This window comes from Poecilia latipinna, unplaced genomic scaffold (genome assembly GCF_001443285.1).
Source record: "Poecilia latipinna isolate Pla-1442-1.1 unplaced genomic scaffold, P_latipinna-1.0 Scaffold1834, whole genome shotgun sequence".
Lineage (NCBI taxonomy): Eukaryota > Metazoa > Chordata > Actinopteri > Cyprinodontiformes > Poeciliidae > Poecilia > Poecilia latipinna.
In genome coordinates, this window is record NW_015114450.1 from 6935 (window position 1) to 24434 (window position 17500).

Below are 17500 nucleotides of genomic sequence, written 5' to 3' on the forward strand. Positions count from 1 at the left end.
TATAAATTTTACATACATATTAAAACTTTGCTGTCCTAACATGAGGATTGTTTATTGTAATGGAACCTGTATTTGCCTTTGAATGTTAAGTTTTATACTTGAATTTTTTGGCAATGTTGAGAGGTTTTATTTTGGCTCTGCGTTATTTAACCTCTTCAGAGCCAGTCTGTTAAAGATAGTATTACAGATAGCAGTACGAATTGCACAATGCCTGTTTTGTTTTGTTTTTTTCTTGGAAAAAGTTATTAAACAAGTTTTTGTCTAAATTAAGGTGAATTTGTGGTTCTTTTTTCCACATAATGTAACCGGTAGTGCTTATGATTAAAAAAAATAATAATTATGTGATCGGTATCGGTGATCGGCCCTGATGGGTGATCGGAATCGGCAGGAAAAAACCTGATCAGCACATCTCTAGTTCTGACACATCTAACGTAGATCTAAATAGTAGATTGTAGATAGTGCTTACCCATAATGCATCAGTGTTGTCTAGTATTTTGTTTGGTTACTTAGAGCCGATCCAGTCGTGATACTTTACCGATGCTTGACGAGGACAGCGTTTCCTCTTTAGCAATCAAAGTGCTGCTTTGTGTTGCAGTCGTTTTGGGACTGGTTCTTCTTCTGGCAGAGAGTTCCACGGGAAATTCCTCTAGATCCCTCAAGGTTCCGACTTCTGAATCCCGACGTCATCAGGCAGACTGCCTTGGACTTCCTGAAATACCCTAAACCCAGGTGGCGCCTGTGGGGCTGGGACCAGGTACGGCTTAGTTCAAACCATTACCTGAGGAGTCAGGGTGGACGAAAAACGGGACAACAGTTAGACAACTGGATTTGTTTTTTTTTAAATAGCTCTAAAACATTCTGGAAAAAAGCTTAAAGTGATCAAAACATTAGTAGTAATATCTGATCTACTCAGGATTACCAGCTGTAGGTGGGTGAAGCTATTCAATTTGATGTTCAAAGAGAAAGTTGGAGTGCACTTTTGTTTTAAGAGGAGGCTGTAGATGTACCGATCTAACACTGCAAAGATTAAATCAAAAGGCATCATCCGTCTTAATATTTTGTCTCTGCAGACAAAGCGACGCATTTAATGTGTCCTCATGTTTCTTTATATATGAAGATGTATCGCCCCCTTGTGTTATGTTTTGTGAACTGCGGCATTTAAATCAGTTTGTACAGAAGTGATGTCATTCATCAAATGGAGTTTCCTGGCCACTTCTAGCAGACAGGAGGGAACAAAGTGAGCTCATCCAAAGAAATGACATCAAGAATGAGTCAAAGGTGCTGCTAAAAGCCAAATTTCTCTTGATTTTAAAGTTACAGTATCTCAACAAATTACTGACATGCTGAGAGACACAAACACAATATGAAATGTAGTTTTCATTTAACTTTATCTCCAGATGTAATGTTTGGACTGCAACTAACAATTTTTTTAGTAATTGATTATTCTGACAACAGATTAATTGGACAAAAAGACAATTTTTTGTAGAATTTTCATTTAGCCAGTTTAGCATTTCTATACATTATTAAATATATGAATTAAGAAAATATTTTGTTGCCTAAAATGCAGTTGCGTAGCATTCCTCTTGTGTATGTTTGATGATTTGTAGCAGTTTTTTAAAATCTTGAATGCAATGTATATATTTGAATAGTTTAACGATTAATCGATTACAAAATTAGTGAGAATTTTTTACAGTTGCTGATTAATCACAATTAATCATTTCAATCCTAATATTATGCTTCTGTATAATTCCCCAAAAGGCCATTTAAAAGTGATAAATTATAAATTGTGGAGGAAGTCCTGTCCTCAGCTCCATGTCCTCCTGCTGCAGAACATCAAGTATTTTAAGTTGAACCTGAAACAGCCCTTTAGTTTTTCACTACAAAGGAGTTGTGGCTTATGCACATCAGCATTAGAACGACTAGTGATAAACCTATAAAGATAATTCACTAGAGTTGAGATCAGTTCTGTAGATCATGTTTTACATTTTTAATTAGAGTGTACTTAAAATTTAAAGCACGGGGGGGGGGATAAAATATGAAGAATCTTAATTTCCTTGCAGAATGTACCGACGCTGGGTGTGACTGCACTGAGCTTAGCCAGCCTGCTGTGTGACGAGGTCAGCTTGGCGGGATTTGGCTACAACCTGTCCCAGCAGGGGGCGCCACTGCATTACTATGACAACCTGCCCATGAGGCTCATGCAGCAGGAGAAGATGCACAACGTGGACAAAGAGACTCAGTTCCTGCACAAACTGGTGAGAGAGGGGGTCATCAGCGACCTGACCGGAGGAATCCACTGCCCCTTCTGCTCCAGCTGACCCCGTCCTGCAGGTATTTCACTGCTCTACAAGCTCTGCTTTCGAAACTTTGCTAAAATGCACGCCCAAAGGACAAAGAAGAATTAAGAGATTTTATGCAATTATGGTCATAGTTTATACTTCAGTTTCAGATCTCCTGACAGATATTTGAAGCTGGCTTCAGATATTTTATTTTTATGTTGTGAAAGCTGTTCATCATTCTAATATTGTCATTTTCAGGTCTTTGAGAACTAACATGAAATGTTTTATTTTGTTTTTAATAAACAGAGTTATTTATTACTGACATTTCAACTACAATCCTAAATAATGTTGATGACACAAAGAAATAAAATATGTAGAAGATTACTAGTCGTGTGTGCTTGTCTGGTTTATTTTTTCTAAACCAACTAGATTCTTTTTTTGTCCTGTACATTTAACTCTTGTGTTTGAATAGCAGACATCTAAAACACAACCACTGGTTAACCACCACCACAACCAGTCGAATGTGAATTGTTTGCATGGGCTTAATGGTTTTCAATATAAACCAAAGACATCTAAAGTTTTAGCATAGGCTCAGCTAAATTGTCCACCCATCTAACTTAGCTTCAGGCTAAATGGCCAGATTTAACAGATTCAACATCATCAAAAAATGAACAGTTACCTCCTTCAAAAAAACCTTTTAAAAAATAAAAACAAAAAACTTAACCACAGAACCATATACAGGCAAAAATTACAACCACATTTTTGCTAAAGTTATTCATAAGGTTCAAGTAGTAACTTAATCCAAAGTTGCAATTTTCCAAGTAGCATTGGGACCTGGAATTGCTTTGTTTTCTCATCTAAATAAATGAAGCTCAGTGCAATTGGAACATTTAATCAAGATAAGATGACAGTAGCTCAGTATAAAGTGATTTAATCCTATTAATTGTAATTTGTACATCATCTGTGCAGCGATGCAAGGAGAAGTGACACTTTTGAAAAGTAGAGCGGAGGGAACCATTTATATTACAAATGGTCTGTGGCCAAGAATCCAGCCCTGAGGCGCTTTGGAAAACGACTGTAGTTTTCGAGTAACATAAATAAGAATAGTGAATAGGGTAAAAGGGGAAAAAACATGATTTAGAAAGAACACAGCATTTTTTTCTGGGAGAAACATTAAAGTCACGTACAAGAAGGAACTACCAGAATATCTCGGATCCAGTGGAGTTTTAGAGATTTACAGAATTTAGGCACATGCTAATTCACACCTCAACCATTGTATAACCTACAGTTTATACCACTACTGTGTAATATTAGGTTACAACACCTTTGATGTCCAGCAGCTAAGAAATCCTACTAAATCTCACTGCATCTTCAGCCAAAAATAGCTAATGACCTGGTGATATTTATAAGCTCCAAACTTCACATTAAAGGTGCTACAATCGGTTCACATTGCACAAGATCTGACAGTGTGCAGGCGTTTGCACACAGGCCAGGACACTCCTGGTTAAATATTAGCTTTAATGAGCTTCTGGGCAACATGCTATCCCAGGGAGAGCCTAGGACTTTGTAGTACTCTCACTGTAACTGGGCAGTAAATTCCCATTGGAGATGGATTGTAGCAGTGAATAGTTGCATATGGTTTGGCAGTAAGATGGATGGGGTTTTAGTGTGTTACATTTCCCAGAAATAAAATAGTTTTGCTGCAGCTGTAAAACATAAAACAAACCCCCACTGGAAAATGTATTTCACAAAGCATGCAAATAAAACAAGGGAAAAAATATTAGTACTTGAAAGATATGATGTTCCTATGTGCCTCGTGTGATGTCATTCGTGGCACTGCACATACAAGTGGAAGCTGGTTTTAGGGAGGGTAGGTCTTACCTTCAGTAAATATGAATATGCTGGAAAACAGGAAAAAACAGTTAACCATGACATGTTAATCTATGTTTAACATGTCATAACTGAGGATAGCTTTGAGTGTTAGTAACTTTAAAATATGAAAGCCGTCGGTGGAAGTTATCTCCGTCTGTAACGCCACAGGATTAAGCGACTGCGGTTTTCAAAATAAACTTGAACGAATTATATCGTTGAGGCTACAAAGGTTACATTCTAAAAAAAAAATGAAATTATGTGAGGCAAAAATGCTGTTTCATTTATTCTTTTATGTTTTGAGCTGAAATTGTGCATTGTAACTCGTTCGTTCTTCAGTTTTAGCTTCAAGTCAGTATTGTATCCTTTATTTTGAAGGGCAAACCCGGAAGATGCGTTCACGAACGAAGCAGCTCCAACTTCAGGTGCGCGTGGTGGAGAGCGTGAAGCGGCGGCGAACTTCATTGAATAACAGGTAAGAAATGTCTGACTTATGTTGCTGAATTATCACTGTGGTACTGCTAACCTTGATACTACGTAGCTCAAACAAAGCGTACTAGAAGTTTTATCCATCTGAAGGAGCACTCAGAAATGAAGCTGGCAAAATATTTAATTACATTTCAGGTTCAACAGTGTTAAGTTTCAAAGGTGTTTCAAGCACATCTCGGCTTTAAAGCAGCTGTTTTTATTAAGTATTGTTTACATGTATGGCCCGCGTGTCTTTTTGTTTTTATTGTTCCGCGTGAAGTCTGGTCTGTAATTTGTGTTTTATTTAAGTCACGAGTGCATAAAGAGGAGCAAAAAGAACAGTTTCGATGCGTCCATTCTCTGGTTAAGTAGCTTTTCGAAGAAAAAAATCTTAGTTTTTCTTAACATAGTTTTCAGTCATTTTTAACTGTAGTAAAACGCATTTATGCAATGTTTTTTTTTTCATTTAAGTCGCGCGTGCTTCTTCTGTACGCGTGAGAGTGGTTGGGTCCTCGTGTAGGTGAATTGACAGCTGTATACCTGATGGAACCACTACTGTGCGCCCTTAGGTGAAAGTTAGCATGTCTCTATCATCAGGAAATGTAAGGCAGGACGCTATTGATAAGAATGGGTGGAGCAGGCATAACAAAGAATTCACAAGAGGTCGGGTAGCAAACTGAAAGCACATTTTAACATGCTGGACTAGTAAAATAAGCCCACTGTGGCAATAAAGCTCAAAGAAATATTTCTGCTTTTTTTTCCCCTTCCTGTCAGAACGGCCAATTCCTGAGAAGTCACGGTAGGTGATTAGGTTTTGACCCTTGTTTTTGTTTTTGATAGAGCCTTTAATGCGGCTTTTTACCAGAAATTTAAATAGGTCTTAATTTGTTAATTCTTCCTTTACAATACCTGACCAAATATGTAAAATGAAATAAAAACAAAATCAATCAGGTTTTTTTGGTGCCATTCAAAAACTGCTGGGGAAAAAAGTGGAAACAAATAAAAAGCATGAAAATAAATGTGAAAAAAATCTAAGTAGTAAATAAAATTTAAAAAAAAGTAATGATTATTATAACTAACTATAAATAATTTGAAATATTTCAACCAAACAAACCGACTTGCAATTTGTATTACAATTAGTTTAGTTAGTTTACTAAAATATGATCTGTTCCAGGGGCAGAAAGTGGAATATGGAAAGTGTGTGTCAGTCACATTAGCAGAAAGTACTATCAAGCTGGAATACACCAAAAATAATACGGCACAAAAACTGTTGTGTTGTTTTTGTGATCATTTAAAGACAATTTTGAAATTTAACATCTTTTCATCATCTCACAACAGCTTCTCTATCTCTGCTTCAAAGGAGCTTCCCCAAAGCATGATGCTGCCACCACCATGTTCAACTATGGGCCCTTTGTGTTCAGGGTGAAGTGCAGTTTTTACCAGGCATCATTTCTGAAAAGAATCATAAGTATTATGAGGATATTTAAGGCATTTCTGCTTGTGCTTAAGAAAATAAAGGAATAGGATATCTAGCAACTCAGCGGGGCCCTAAGGGGTCTGCTCCACTTCACCTTTCACCTGCTTGATAATCCAGCCTTGCACAAGGCGGTGAAATGATTTCTTCAATTTTTATCTCTTACTCTCATTCCCATCAGCTGACTGTTTAATGAAAATCCATAAAATATTACCAATGATTGTTTGTACATAATGTTCCAGACCTGAACTGGAGTCTTCTTTATTTTATTATTCTACATTTACATTGGCCCTAAACAAAAATTGGCTCCGTTTCTGTAAATCAGTATTTATTTTTAATATTTAAATAATCAGATTTATCATCGGTTGAGATGATTTGCAGTTTTTCTTTTTCTGACCGAAGGAACAGCTTCAAATTTTACAAATTAGACGAATGAATGGAGTTTGTTATGCAACAAGTTTTAATGTCCTCCGCAGCTGTTTCACTTTGATCAGCTTTTATCTCGGCCCATGCAATCATCTCAGCTGACCACGCTATGGGGTCATAGGTCACTGAGGCAGAGGTGAGACCACTGAGCTGCTCCTTCTTCCCACTTTTCGACAGACTCTGTAGGAAACTTTCATTCACTCCAGTGGTGTTTTAATTGAACGGAACTGTAATCCCTAAACAAATGTTTTATGAGCTTCTATAAAAGTAATAAAGTAGTAGAAGTTGCTTCTCTCTAGTCTCTTTCCCTATCTTGCTCATTGACCGTCTCAAAGGCCAAATGTAAACAATCAGGCCGACTGTCTTGGAGCCGTGGGCCTATCAGAGGACTTCCTGATGCCTGTGTGATGTGTGATTGGAGGGCTAGCTCTGGCTAACTGTGTATTAACAGGTCTCTGTGGATTTTTAGTGTCACTTCCTCCTCGTGGCAGCAGCAGCAGCAGTGTTGCCGGGGTCGCTGTCCGTGGATGATCACCAGAGATTAAACATCTGCTGCTTTCTGTTCCAGGTTAGTGGCAAACACTGGATAGAACGATAGAGTTTTACTTTTGGTAAGTAGATAAAGATTCCTGTTTGGTCTTCTTTTCCTTTTGTACTTGTTTTTCCATTTTATGTATCACTTTCCAGTTTTAGTAATCTGTGAAATCGGTTTAGTTATTTTACTTAAAGTCTACTGACCAGTCTCTATATTTTAATGCTTAAAACAAAGTTGAGTTTCTCCTGTTATATTATCCATATTTCTGTATAGAGTGAGTAGTCCAGTCTGGGTTTGTTTGGCCGTTTCTAAGCCTCCGTCATGTTCAGTAACAACATGCCTCAGAACTTTGTGTGTTCTTGCTGAAGGAGAAACAATGAAACCGAATACACAGTTCCTCCTTGGTTGATTACAGAGTAAAGAGCATAAAGGGGAATGTTGTCCTCAAGCCACGGCACTGTTCTGAAATTCTGCACATTCAGGTTTTCTTTTTGTCATTCATCTTTAAAATGAGCTCTCCATTGTTTCCTCAACAACAATACGACTCAGTTTTTACCACCATCTTCACTAAACAGCTCCTTTGACTCCAAAAGCCACATGGACTCAGTTGTTGTCCAAAAATGCTTGTTAAATTAATGAGTTATTAAACTTTATAGGTGTACCTATCAGAATGTTGTAGCATATTTACAATCTGTAGTCTTTCGGTGCGTTCAAATTCCTTTGATGGCGATGCGACGAAGGTTCCTCCAAATGTGTGACCGCCACTAATTCGTGGTCTTCAACATTTCCACTGAACTCTGAACTGCACAGCATTCTGGGGGATGTAGGCAGAGGAAATGCTATAGCCTCTCAACCTCTCACCACTAGTTAAGCAAGGTGAGCGGCATCAACTAACCCACTCACTCTTTGGTTACCTAGCAACAACCTGTTGAGCAACTTGTGCAGCAGCAGCTTCAAGTTTTGCCACTGAACCTCATAACTTCCAAAAAATAAAAAACTGTGTGGCGTAAGAATAAAAAAAACAAAAACAATGGCTTGAGAGGAACATGTGGAGAAAACAGGAAAGGTCATCTAATCAGTTATCAGTATTTTACATATTTAAAACTAATAAATAATTATAAATATTGATCGCTATGAAATGGTTCAGCCATGTTGCCCAGCATACAAGATTTATGTTCCAAATATGTTTTTTTTCTAGCCTTTCAATCAGCAATTATAATTCATCAGGAGAAGATGCAACTTTTCCCCCATGTGTGAGAGAGCAGCAGCTGTAAAAAAAAGATTTTGTTAAATTCTACATGTATTCCTAGAATGACTGATACCTGCCTGTTTCTACAGCTTTCTGTCTGCTAAGATACTTCAGTTTGTTTTATTCAGTCAACTTAAACATAGAGTGATGTTAAAATATATATATAATGACTTTAATAGGCTTAGATAATTGCATGTGATGTCTTTTGTGTTCATTTCTTGGCCCAATGCCATGAACTTGAGCCCAGTTTAAGCAAGAGTAATTTTTTCCCCTCACTTTCTCACCTGTAGTGAAGAAATTAGGCTCCACCCTGTTCTCTTTTTAAATGTGTCGTTAATCTGAGAGTCTGTTCCCTACGCACCACAATAGATGGGTTAATTCCACCTCCACAGGCTCAGCCTGACATTCTGTTCTTGATGTGTTATAAGATGACAATAGAGCTCTTTGATTTGAATTTTACTGATTACTAACTCATCTGTGCTGAATTCTACCTGGTCTTCCAGACTGAAAAAAATTCATGTTGATACATACAGCCTTTTTCCAAGTATTTACAGGGTAAATAAAAGGCAGGAGCTGCTAACTAGATGCACTTTGTCAGTTTATCACATATGACTGCCTGTGTAAAAGCAAGACAGCTCAGTCATTGACTCTGAGGTGGTGGGAAGACTAACATCTGCAAATCAACACCTCAAAAACGAAGCGCACGGCTGCTTATGTCAGAAGAGTAATCCCAACTCCAGAGTCCACCATAATTAATGGGTAAACCATTGAACAGGTGCAGTCTTATAAATACCTTGGGACAATCATTGATGCAAAGCTAACGTTCAAACAGTGTGAATGTGGGTGCAGGAAGAGACAGCAGCGCCGTTACAGCAGTGTTCTTTTCACAGGAACTAAACAGGGATGACACTGAAGAGTCAGTTTTAAGGTTCCGGATGTAAAGACCAAATGTTACCCAAACAGTTTTATCCTGGCATGCCGAGGTGGCACAGGGGTTAAATACAACCCACTTTAGGAAACTTTAGTCCTCAACCCAGCCGTTGCAGGTTCAAATCCCGGCCTGCTGATCTTTGCCGCATGTCTTCCCTCTCACTTATTACCTACTTTTCTGTCTGAGCTCTTTCAAATAAAGGCCACTGGAGCCAAAGAAACCCTTTAGAAAAACAAACAGTTTTATCCTGACTCCTTTCTAGATAACAAAGTCAGGAAAAAGTTTTAATTAAGAAGAAAAAAAATAGCAGGATAGGAAAGTACAGGGTTTATCCCAGTGGCTTATACGCCTGGCTGGCCAACAGGCTTTTCTTATGTCCACACCAGGCTAAGCATTTATTTATTTATTTTAGTTTGTTTTAATGTTTGCCCCTTTTTTAAGACTTTATATTTGATGTGCAGGTATTAATCTTCCAATAACACACAATTATCAAGTGATATTTAAAAATTTCCTGTCAACTTGAAATATTTTTTAACTAAAAGGAAAATGGCGGTCAACCAGTGGCCTACCACCGGGTTTGGAAAATTTTCTGGAGGAAATCCTGGAAGTGTTTCAGATGATCACTTATTAATAACCACAAAATTAAAATGAAGCCTGAAAACATGATACTTTAACGGACTGAATGTTCTGTTCTTTGTGTGAAAACTGTTTGAGTGTTTTTTTGGTGTTACATTAGTGGCATTGTTATCAGTTGTTATGGCAACAAGTCTGCGCGTAGCGTAGCCGACACAGAGATCGAGGAAAATAAAAAAGAACATTAATGGTTTTGACTTGTTCTTCAATGGTTTTCCCTTTGCTGTGGTGCACTGAACTAAGTGAATAATACCTACATCTCCAGGTTTCATCCATCCATCCATCCATCCATCCATCCATCCATCCATCCATCCATCCATCCATCCATCCATCCATCCATCCATCCATCCATTCATTCATTCATTCATTCATTCATTTATTTTCTAACACCCTTTTCCCGATTGGGGTTGGGAGTGGTGCTGGTGCCTGTCTCCAGCAAACGTTATGGGAGAGAGGAGGGGTCACCCTGGACAGGTTGCCAGTCCATCACAGAGGTCTCATTTAGCTAAATTTAGCTGAATTGTTATGGGTTGAAAAGGAATCGTCTTTTTGCCCTCCAGCGTTTTGCGCATGAATAAAATTCTGGAAATAATATAGACACATTGCAATAATGTGCAACGTGTCTATATTGTCTTTAGTATAGTTTTCTGTGCTTTTTAAATACTTTATCTTTATGTGAGCCTACATGCCTCGATGCTGCTGTCACACCTGAATATTTCTGTTCTGTTCTATTCTAGGTCGCCTCCTGACCAGCATCTGTTCATCATCTGCGACCTCTGACCTTTCCTGAGCCCCCAAGCCCACCTCTGTATTTCCAGTGCCACAGCAGCATGCTGAGCCAGGAGTTCCTAGAGAAGATGAAGTCCTTGGACCTGGCAAATGTGAGCCAGTACATCAGTAACATCTCCACCCCCATGTTGGTCAGCATGGGAGCAGTGGCCGCTGCCACCACCTACTACCTGGCTACGCGTCCCAAAGCCCTCCCACCACTCTGGGACCTGCACACGCAGTCTGTCGAGGTTCTGGTGAGTTCAAGTCCAAAGGGAAATTGAACACACTTGTATGGAAAAGTAAAGGTTGGACAGACTCAAGAACAAGCCAAGAAAACGTTTTTTTTTTCCAAATGCCATAGATAAGTTATCTACTACAAAATAAAGTTTAATACTAAATATAATTCAGTTCAGCTGTTTACATGGCATCAACTCATAACAAATGTCACCTCGAGGTTTCTTTACAAGATGCCTTGAATAAACTGGAATGTGTCAATCATTCTCATCCATTCCTGGACAAATGTTTCCACCTCTGGGAAAAGAAATGATTTAAGAAATGATTTTTCCTAAAGACGTGAGCAATCCGAGGAAATTAATCTCTCTATTGCCGGAAAAATCAACTTACAATTTACTGAAGACGGATGATGAAACTGGGACAAAGGCTGAATAGTCTGGTCTTGTACAGTCCAAGGACTCCAAAGTGCTTCAAACTATCATTCACACCGATGGAGCTACATTGTAGCCACATGATCTCTCTCAAAAACAAGCTGAAGTACATCCTAGACAAAAGCCTTCCTCAGTACCTGAAATCTCTTTTATTAGCTTTCATAACATGTGTTGTGTTTTTCAGGGCAGTGATTTTGTGCATCACTCAGCGCTTCAGAAAGAAGACAGTTTCCTGACTCACATCTATGAAGACGCCAGAACTATGTACGAGTCCTTCATCAGAGGAGCAAGAGTCTCCAGTGAGTGAAATGATGACGAGCTTAAAGCTTTAACCTGGGATATGCCCTCTGACCCACAGCACCGTTTTCATTTAGGTTTAAGTTCAGCAGATCTTCAGTCTCTTGATTGTTTTATTTTTACAGTTTTGAAGTAGAAATGAATGTTTTGCAGGTATAAAGCCCTCCCCAACCTGTCTCTTGTTGTTATTTTCTTCCTCACACTTTGACCCTTCTCCTCTTCTGTCTCCTCCCAGATAACGGTCCCTGTTTGGGCTTCAGGAAACCAAAACAGCCTTATGAGTGGATGTCTTACAAAGAGGTGCTTGTTACACTGCAAAAACACATCTTTTTTTGTCTACTTTCTAGATCACATATATTATTATATTGGAATTAATTCAAAATTAACTCAGAAGTAACTGTTCAGTAAGATATAGGAATCAATAATTCCTTAATAGTGATGAAAAAGTACAAGTTATAAGTGAAATAATCTGCCACTGGAACTATGCTTTTTAATCAATGTTAAGGAAGTTAAAACAAACACCTATTTCTTACCAGAAAGTTACTTTTATGTTAGTTTCTACTAACTTAGTGTATCAGTTTATCTGTGCTGCCTTAAGATGCCCTGTGTGTGTGTGTGTGCGTGTGTGTGTGTGTATGTGTGTGTCTCAATGTGTGTGTGCGTTTGTGTGTGTTTTGGTAGGTAATAAAGCGAGCAGAAAATCTGGGTTCTGCGTTTCTTCACAAAGGACATTCAAAAACCACCAACCCCCACATTGGTATTTTTTCTCAGAACAGACCAGAGGTACAAACCTTTTTCTTTACCCTTCACTTTGTTTCTTTTGTTGCTTTTTCCAATCTAACATTAAATATGTTCTGTTCTGTTTTGACACCGTAATGTCTATGTGTGTTTAGTGGACCATCAGTGAGCTGGCCTGCTACACCTACTCCCTGGTGTCCGTCCCGCTTTACGACACGCTGGGAACAGACGCCATTTCCTACATCATAGACAAAGGTGAAACCCTGCAATATTTTGCTAAATTATTCACATCCTTTCTGGGTTTTTTTTTCACATTTAAATCAGTTACAAACATGAACCTCAATGTATGTCATATGGAAACCAACACAAGTTAAATATAACTGTAAAGCATGCGTAGATATATCAGGTGTGATATGATTAATCACATTAATCATTATGAATCAATTATTGAAGTCAAATTATTTGCAACCGATTGTTAACTGGATGCTGGGAAATGTGTAAAAGGTTCAAAGGTTACGCATGCTGCTGTAAGTTAGTGTGTTTTATCCTGTCCTTGACTCAAACCTCCTCTGTACGTCGGGGTTGTGTTTGTGCAGCTTCTATCTCTACCATAGTGTGTGACGTGATGGACAAAGCCAGCCTGGTGCTGGACTGCCTTGCAAACATGAAGCACTCAGTGAAGACCATCGTTCTGATGGAGACCCCCAGCACCAGCCTGGTGGAGAGGGCCCAGCAGGCCGGAATCCACATCCTGAGCCTGCAGGAGATGGAGGTCTGGAGACACTTCTTAACCTCCACGCTTTCATCATGCCTGATTAGTGGATGTTAATTCTGTTCTTTAATCATGTAGTGGATTTTACTTGCTGGGAAACTTTTATTTCTCTCTCTGCTGAGTTGTTTCCAATCTTTATGTCATCATTTTCATTTTCCCTAAACCATTTTCAGTTCAAAGGAATCAAATGTCCTTTTCTCCCCTCTTTTACTGTCTTGTTTTACCTTCCTGTTCCTCAGGCTCTTGGTCAGGCCAACTACAAGCAACCGATTGTAAGTAACACCAACTCTGTCCAGAATTTTCCAGTGCTAACAAACATGACCTTAAGCTCGTCTGTTTGACCCTCGTTAGCCTCCTCAGCCTGATGACATGGCGGTCATCTGCTTCACCAGTGGAACCACAGGTAACACACTCCGTCTGAACTGCACACTAAACACCTTCATTCATGACCAAAATATCCATGCTGCTGTTCATTTTCAGGAAGCCCGAAAGGAGCGATGCTAACACATGGCAACATTGTGTCCAACTACTCTTCCTTCATCAAACTGACAGAGGTGAGAGCTTTTATCTGGACTCACAATCCAGATAAAAACGCTTGTTTTTCACTTCTTTAAATTCAACTTTCAGCTTCTAAGATTTGCTCTGATTCTTATCAAGGAGATGTGGGGAAGCATAAAATAATTTACTTTAAAAACACAAAATCTTACCAAGTATTTTCGCGCTAGTTTTTTCTGCAAGTATCTTAGTTCACTTAAAGTAAGACTAAACTAGCTTACATGTAACTTTTCAGTACAAAATAGGAGTTTTGTATCAATAATTCCTTACAATTGATTTTAAAAAGTTGTATTTATAAGAGAAATAATCTGGCACTGGAACAAGATATTTTAACTTATAAAATGGAAGAAATATCTTCTTCCACTGGCAGATTAATTCGCTTATTGATGAAAAAGTTCGAGTTATATTAAGGAATTATTGACTTAAATCAAGCTCCTCTATCTTGCTCAAAAGTTACTTATAAGTTTGATCTTATTTCAACTGTACACAGATATTTGCTCTAGTAACTAGAGTGAAAAACAAATGAATACAAATACTGCAGAAAGGAGCCATCGCTATGAGAAACAGCAGATCCTATGTCAGATTTATGTTTTGTTTTTTGGCAGCCTTCAGGCAGCTAACTCACAGAGGAACCACACCCAAAACAAACATGTAGCGCTGCATGTTTGTTTTCTTTTCTTTTATTGTGTTATTTCTGTTCCATCTGTCACTCAGAAAGCGCCAAGTGGTTTGAGAAGAAAACAGCTTCCACTTTCATATTTTATTTAATGTTAGCATGTTGGATTGTTCAGCTTTCCTGCTTGATCCACTTCTTCTTCTATACAGTCATATATTTTGACAATATTAGGAGACTTAATGCTGTATTTTCTGCCTGTGAGATAAAATCACTCACCTGATGTTTTTACCTTCCTTGCTGTCGTCTCCTGTAGTTGTGCTGTCCGCTGAATTCCAGCGACGTCCATATTTCCTACCTCCCCTTGGCTCATATGTTTGAAAGACTAGTCCAGGTACATCCAAGGTTGCCACCTTTTAGTAACTCCATCATCTCCACTGCAGGAACACGCTGCAAAAACTGTTTTCGGTGCCATCTTTGTCCAACAGGGGGTCATGCTGGTGCATGGAGCCAGAATCGGCTTTTTCCAGGGAGACGTCCGCCGGTTATCGGATGATCTGATCGCGCTGAGGCCTACGGTGTTCCCAGTGGTACCCAGACTTCTCAACAGGATGTATGATAAGGTGAGTGAGCCACCGTAACATCTTCTGGTAGCTCTATGATAGGTCTGTAACTAACAATTATTTTAGTAATTGATTATTCCATCAGTTGTTCTGACGATTAATCGTATAAAAAACTGAAACATTCCGCAGATTTTTCACCTTAGCCATTTTTACACTATTAGAAATACAGTAAAAATGCAAATAAGCAAAAAAAAAATTCCTGTTATCAGTAACAGGAATTTTATTGCCTAAGATGCAACAACAGCATTCCTTTAGTGTACGTTTGATCATCTGGAACAAAAGGAAGCATCTGCAGCTAAAAAAACATACAAATTACTAAGCTATTGTTTGTTTTTTGGATTAATAACTGGATAGCAAAAGGTGCTTAATATGACATTTTTTTAATACAGAATCTGAAGTGAAGTTAAAACTCCCACTTGAGTTCTGGGTAGTAGATATGTACGTGCAAAGAAGGTTCTTTCATCTTAAACGTAAAATGTATAGATTTTTATATAGCTTAGGTTCAATTATTGGCCACTTTTAGAGTCTGAAAACTCCAGTTATTGATTAACCGATTTCAATAATCGATTAATCACGATTAATCGTATCAGCTCTAGGGGTTTTAGATCTACCATGTGATTGAAAGGGGGTTGGGAATGATGAAGTCCACCTTGTTTTCACTGACTGTTTATATATATGTGTGTGTGTGTGTGTGTGTGTGTGTGTGTGTGTGTGTGTGTGTGTGCGTGCATGTGTGTGCGCGCGTGTGTATTCAGATCTTTGGGCAGGCTAACACGTCTTTGAAGCGCTGGCTGCTGGACTTGGCCTACAGGAGGAAGCAGGCAGAGGTCGAGAAAGGCATCGTGAGGACAGACAGCATCTGGGATCGACTCATCTTCAGGAAGGTCCAGGTACGCAGAACCAACGCACCCATCACTTCTGTTTTTCTGCTGCAGAATTCTCTTCTGGGGACAGGAAGTCCTACTGGTCACATTGTTCCTCAAACCAAAGGAAACAAAAAATTTTCTCAACTCGTTTTTAATTTTTTATTGTGTAAGTGGCAGCAGTAGTTGCTGGTCATTTTTCTCCTTGTCGCGTTTCGGTTCTGGTTGTTGTACCTGACTATAACAAAACAGAGCCGTCTGCAGCCGAGTGGCAATGATGTAAAATAATTCTCTGCAATCTGCCACCTAGACTTCTTGGGGAAAGATTACTTACATTTAATTATTGCATTTAATTATTGCTTTTTTTTGTTTGTTTGTTTTATAGATCTATGGTTTTGCAACTAATATATTCCACAAGGAGTGGAATATATTGGCTTTTTTTTTTTCAACATAATTATGTTTGATAATGAGCCCTCCATTAATATTTTATGAAAGTCATTTGGCCCAAATGTGGATCAGAACTAAAATTCATTGTAATATGACGTAATTTAAAGTTTCAAAAACTGATACAATTAAATTATGCGACATTTGAGCATTTTTATTAAGTTTTATCCCCATGCTTCATAAAAATACACTACTACAAAGTAGATTAAACCCATCAAGGCTGTGATGTAAGGCATTGTTTCTGCTGAAACACTAAGATATAAACATCATTGTAATAATAATTCTCAATCAGACTTTGCTGATCAGGTGCAAGAGCTTGTTGCTTTTTTGGCTGATTATTATTTTAGATTTCTCAGTAGTATCCCACGCTGCCCCCTACAGGCCAGCCTCGGAGGCCACGTGCGTATCATGGTGACAGGAGCGGCCCCCATCTCCCCTACAGTCCTCTCCTTCCTCAGAGTTGCTATCGGCTGTCAGGTAACGGCTCTGCTGAAGGTTTTCTCTCTGCTGCTTCATAAATTAGATCCACATTGATCCAGTCTGGTTGCTCTGCAGTTCTACGAAGGCTACGGCCAGACGGAGTGCACCGCCGGATGTACGATGACCCTTCCTGGCGACTGTAGTGCAGGTAACGTTTTGCCGCACGAAGCCGTCTGATCAGCCAGTAAGATGTGAACTGAGAGCGACCTCTGCTCAGCAGGTCACGTCGGACCGCCTCTGCCTTGCAACGCCATCAAACTGGTGGATGTCGCTGAGATGAACTACCTGGCTGTAAACGGGGAAGGAGAGGTAGGACACCAACACCAGCCAATGGAATCGCATGGTTTTGTTTAGCCCTCTCTCCCTTCTACATGTTGGTGTGTGTTTTTGTTTTTTAGGTGTGTGTGAAGGGTCCAAACGTCTTCCAGGGCTACCTGAAAGACCCAGAGAAGACGGCAGAGACTATAGATGCAGACGGATGGCTGCACACTGGAGACATTGGGAAGTGGCTTCCTGTACGTTTATCCAACTTCATTTATTCTCACAGTTTTTCTATGTGAATTATAGTGATATGGCTTAAATATAAAATCTCAAGATCATGTCATTCAATTTGAATTGGCTTTTTTTTTCTTCTCACTGACAGGAAATATTTTCAGAAAGTGGCTTTTTTGTACAAATCCCTTCTGGGAGTTGTACAGTGGAGTACTAGGGCAAGGCTACAACAATTTCTGTTAAATTATCAGAATATAGTCACAATATTAGCAGAATATAGATGCATTTTTACCAGAAGAATGTACTGAAATTATGAGAATGTT

General features: G+C 38.9%; 2 protein-coding genes across 4 annotated transcripts in view; both read left to right on the forward strand.

Moving 5' to 3' along the window:
* Positions 1–2663, forward strand: part of st3gal5 (ST3 beta-galactoside alpha-2,3-sialyltransferase 5) — an 8970-nt gene extending 6307 nt beyond the window's left edge. The window contains exons 4-5 of the mRNA XM_015014613.1: positions 596–754; positions 2061–2663. Of these exons, the coding sequence (XP_014870099.1) occupies positions 596–754; positions 2061–2318 (417 nt within the window). The 3' untranslated portion in view covers positions 2319–2663. The remainder of the gene's footprint in view (positions 1–595; positions 755–2060) is intronic.
* Positions 2664–4506: 1843 nt separating this feature from the next.
* The window catches only part of LOC106934610 (long-chain-fatty-acid--CoA ligase 1-like), a 19176-nt gene continuing 6182 nt past the window's right edge, over positions 4507–17500 (forward strand). Inside the window, exons 1-18 of one of the 3 annotated variants that reach the window (XM_015014610.1) lie at positions 4507–4623; positions 6986–7127; positions 10602–10889; positions 11485–11599; positions 11833–11897; positions 12279–12380; positions 12491–12590; positions 12932–13107; positions 13347–13379; positions 13459–13510; positions 13588–13661; positions 14592–14669; positions 14764–14898; positions 15654–15788; positions 16587–16682; positions 16761–16833; positions 16906–16994; positions 17084–17200. In XM_015014610.1, the coding sequence (XP_014870096.1) occupies positions 10695–10889; positions 11485–11599; positions 11833–11897; positions 12279–12380; positions 12491–12590; positions 12932–13107; positions 13347–13379; positions 13459–13510; positions 13588–13661; positions 14592–14669; positions 14764–14898; positions 15654–15788; positions 16587–16682; positions 16761–16833; positions 16906–16994; positions 17084–17200 (1635 nt within the window). In that variant the 5' untranslated portion in view covers positions 4507–4623; positions 6986–7127; positions 10602–10694. The remainder of the gene's footprint in view (positions 4624–6985; positions 7128–10601; positions 10890–11484; positions 11600–11832; positions 11898–12278; positions 12381–12490; positions 12591–12931; positions 13108–13346; positions 13380–13458; positions 13511–13587; positions 13662–14591; positions 14670–14763; positions 14899–15653; positions 15789–16586; positions 16683–16760; positions 16834–16905; positions 16995–17083; positions 17201–17500) is intronic. The other 2 variants (XM_015014611.1, XM_015014612.1) reach the window with 2 other exon arrangements.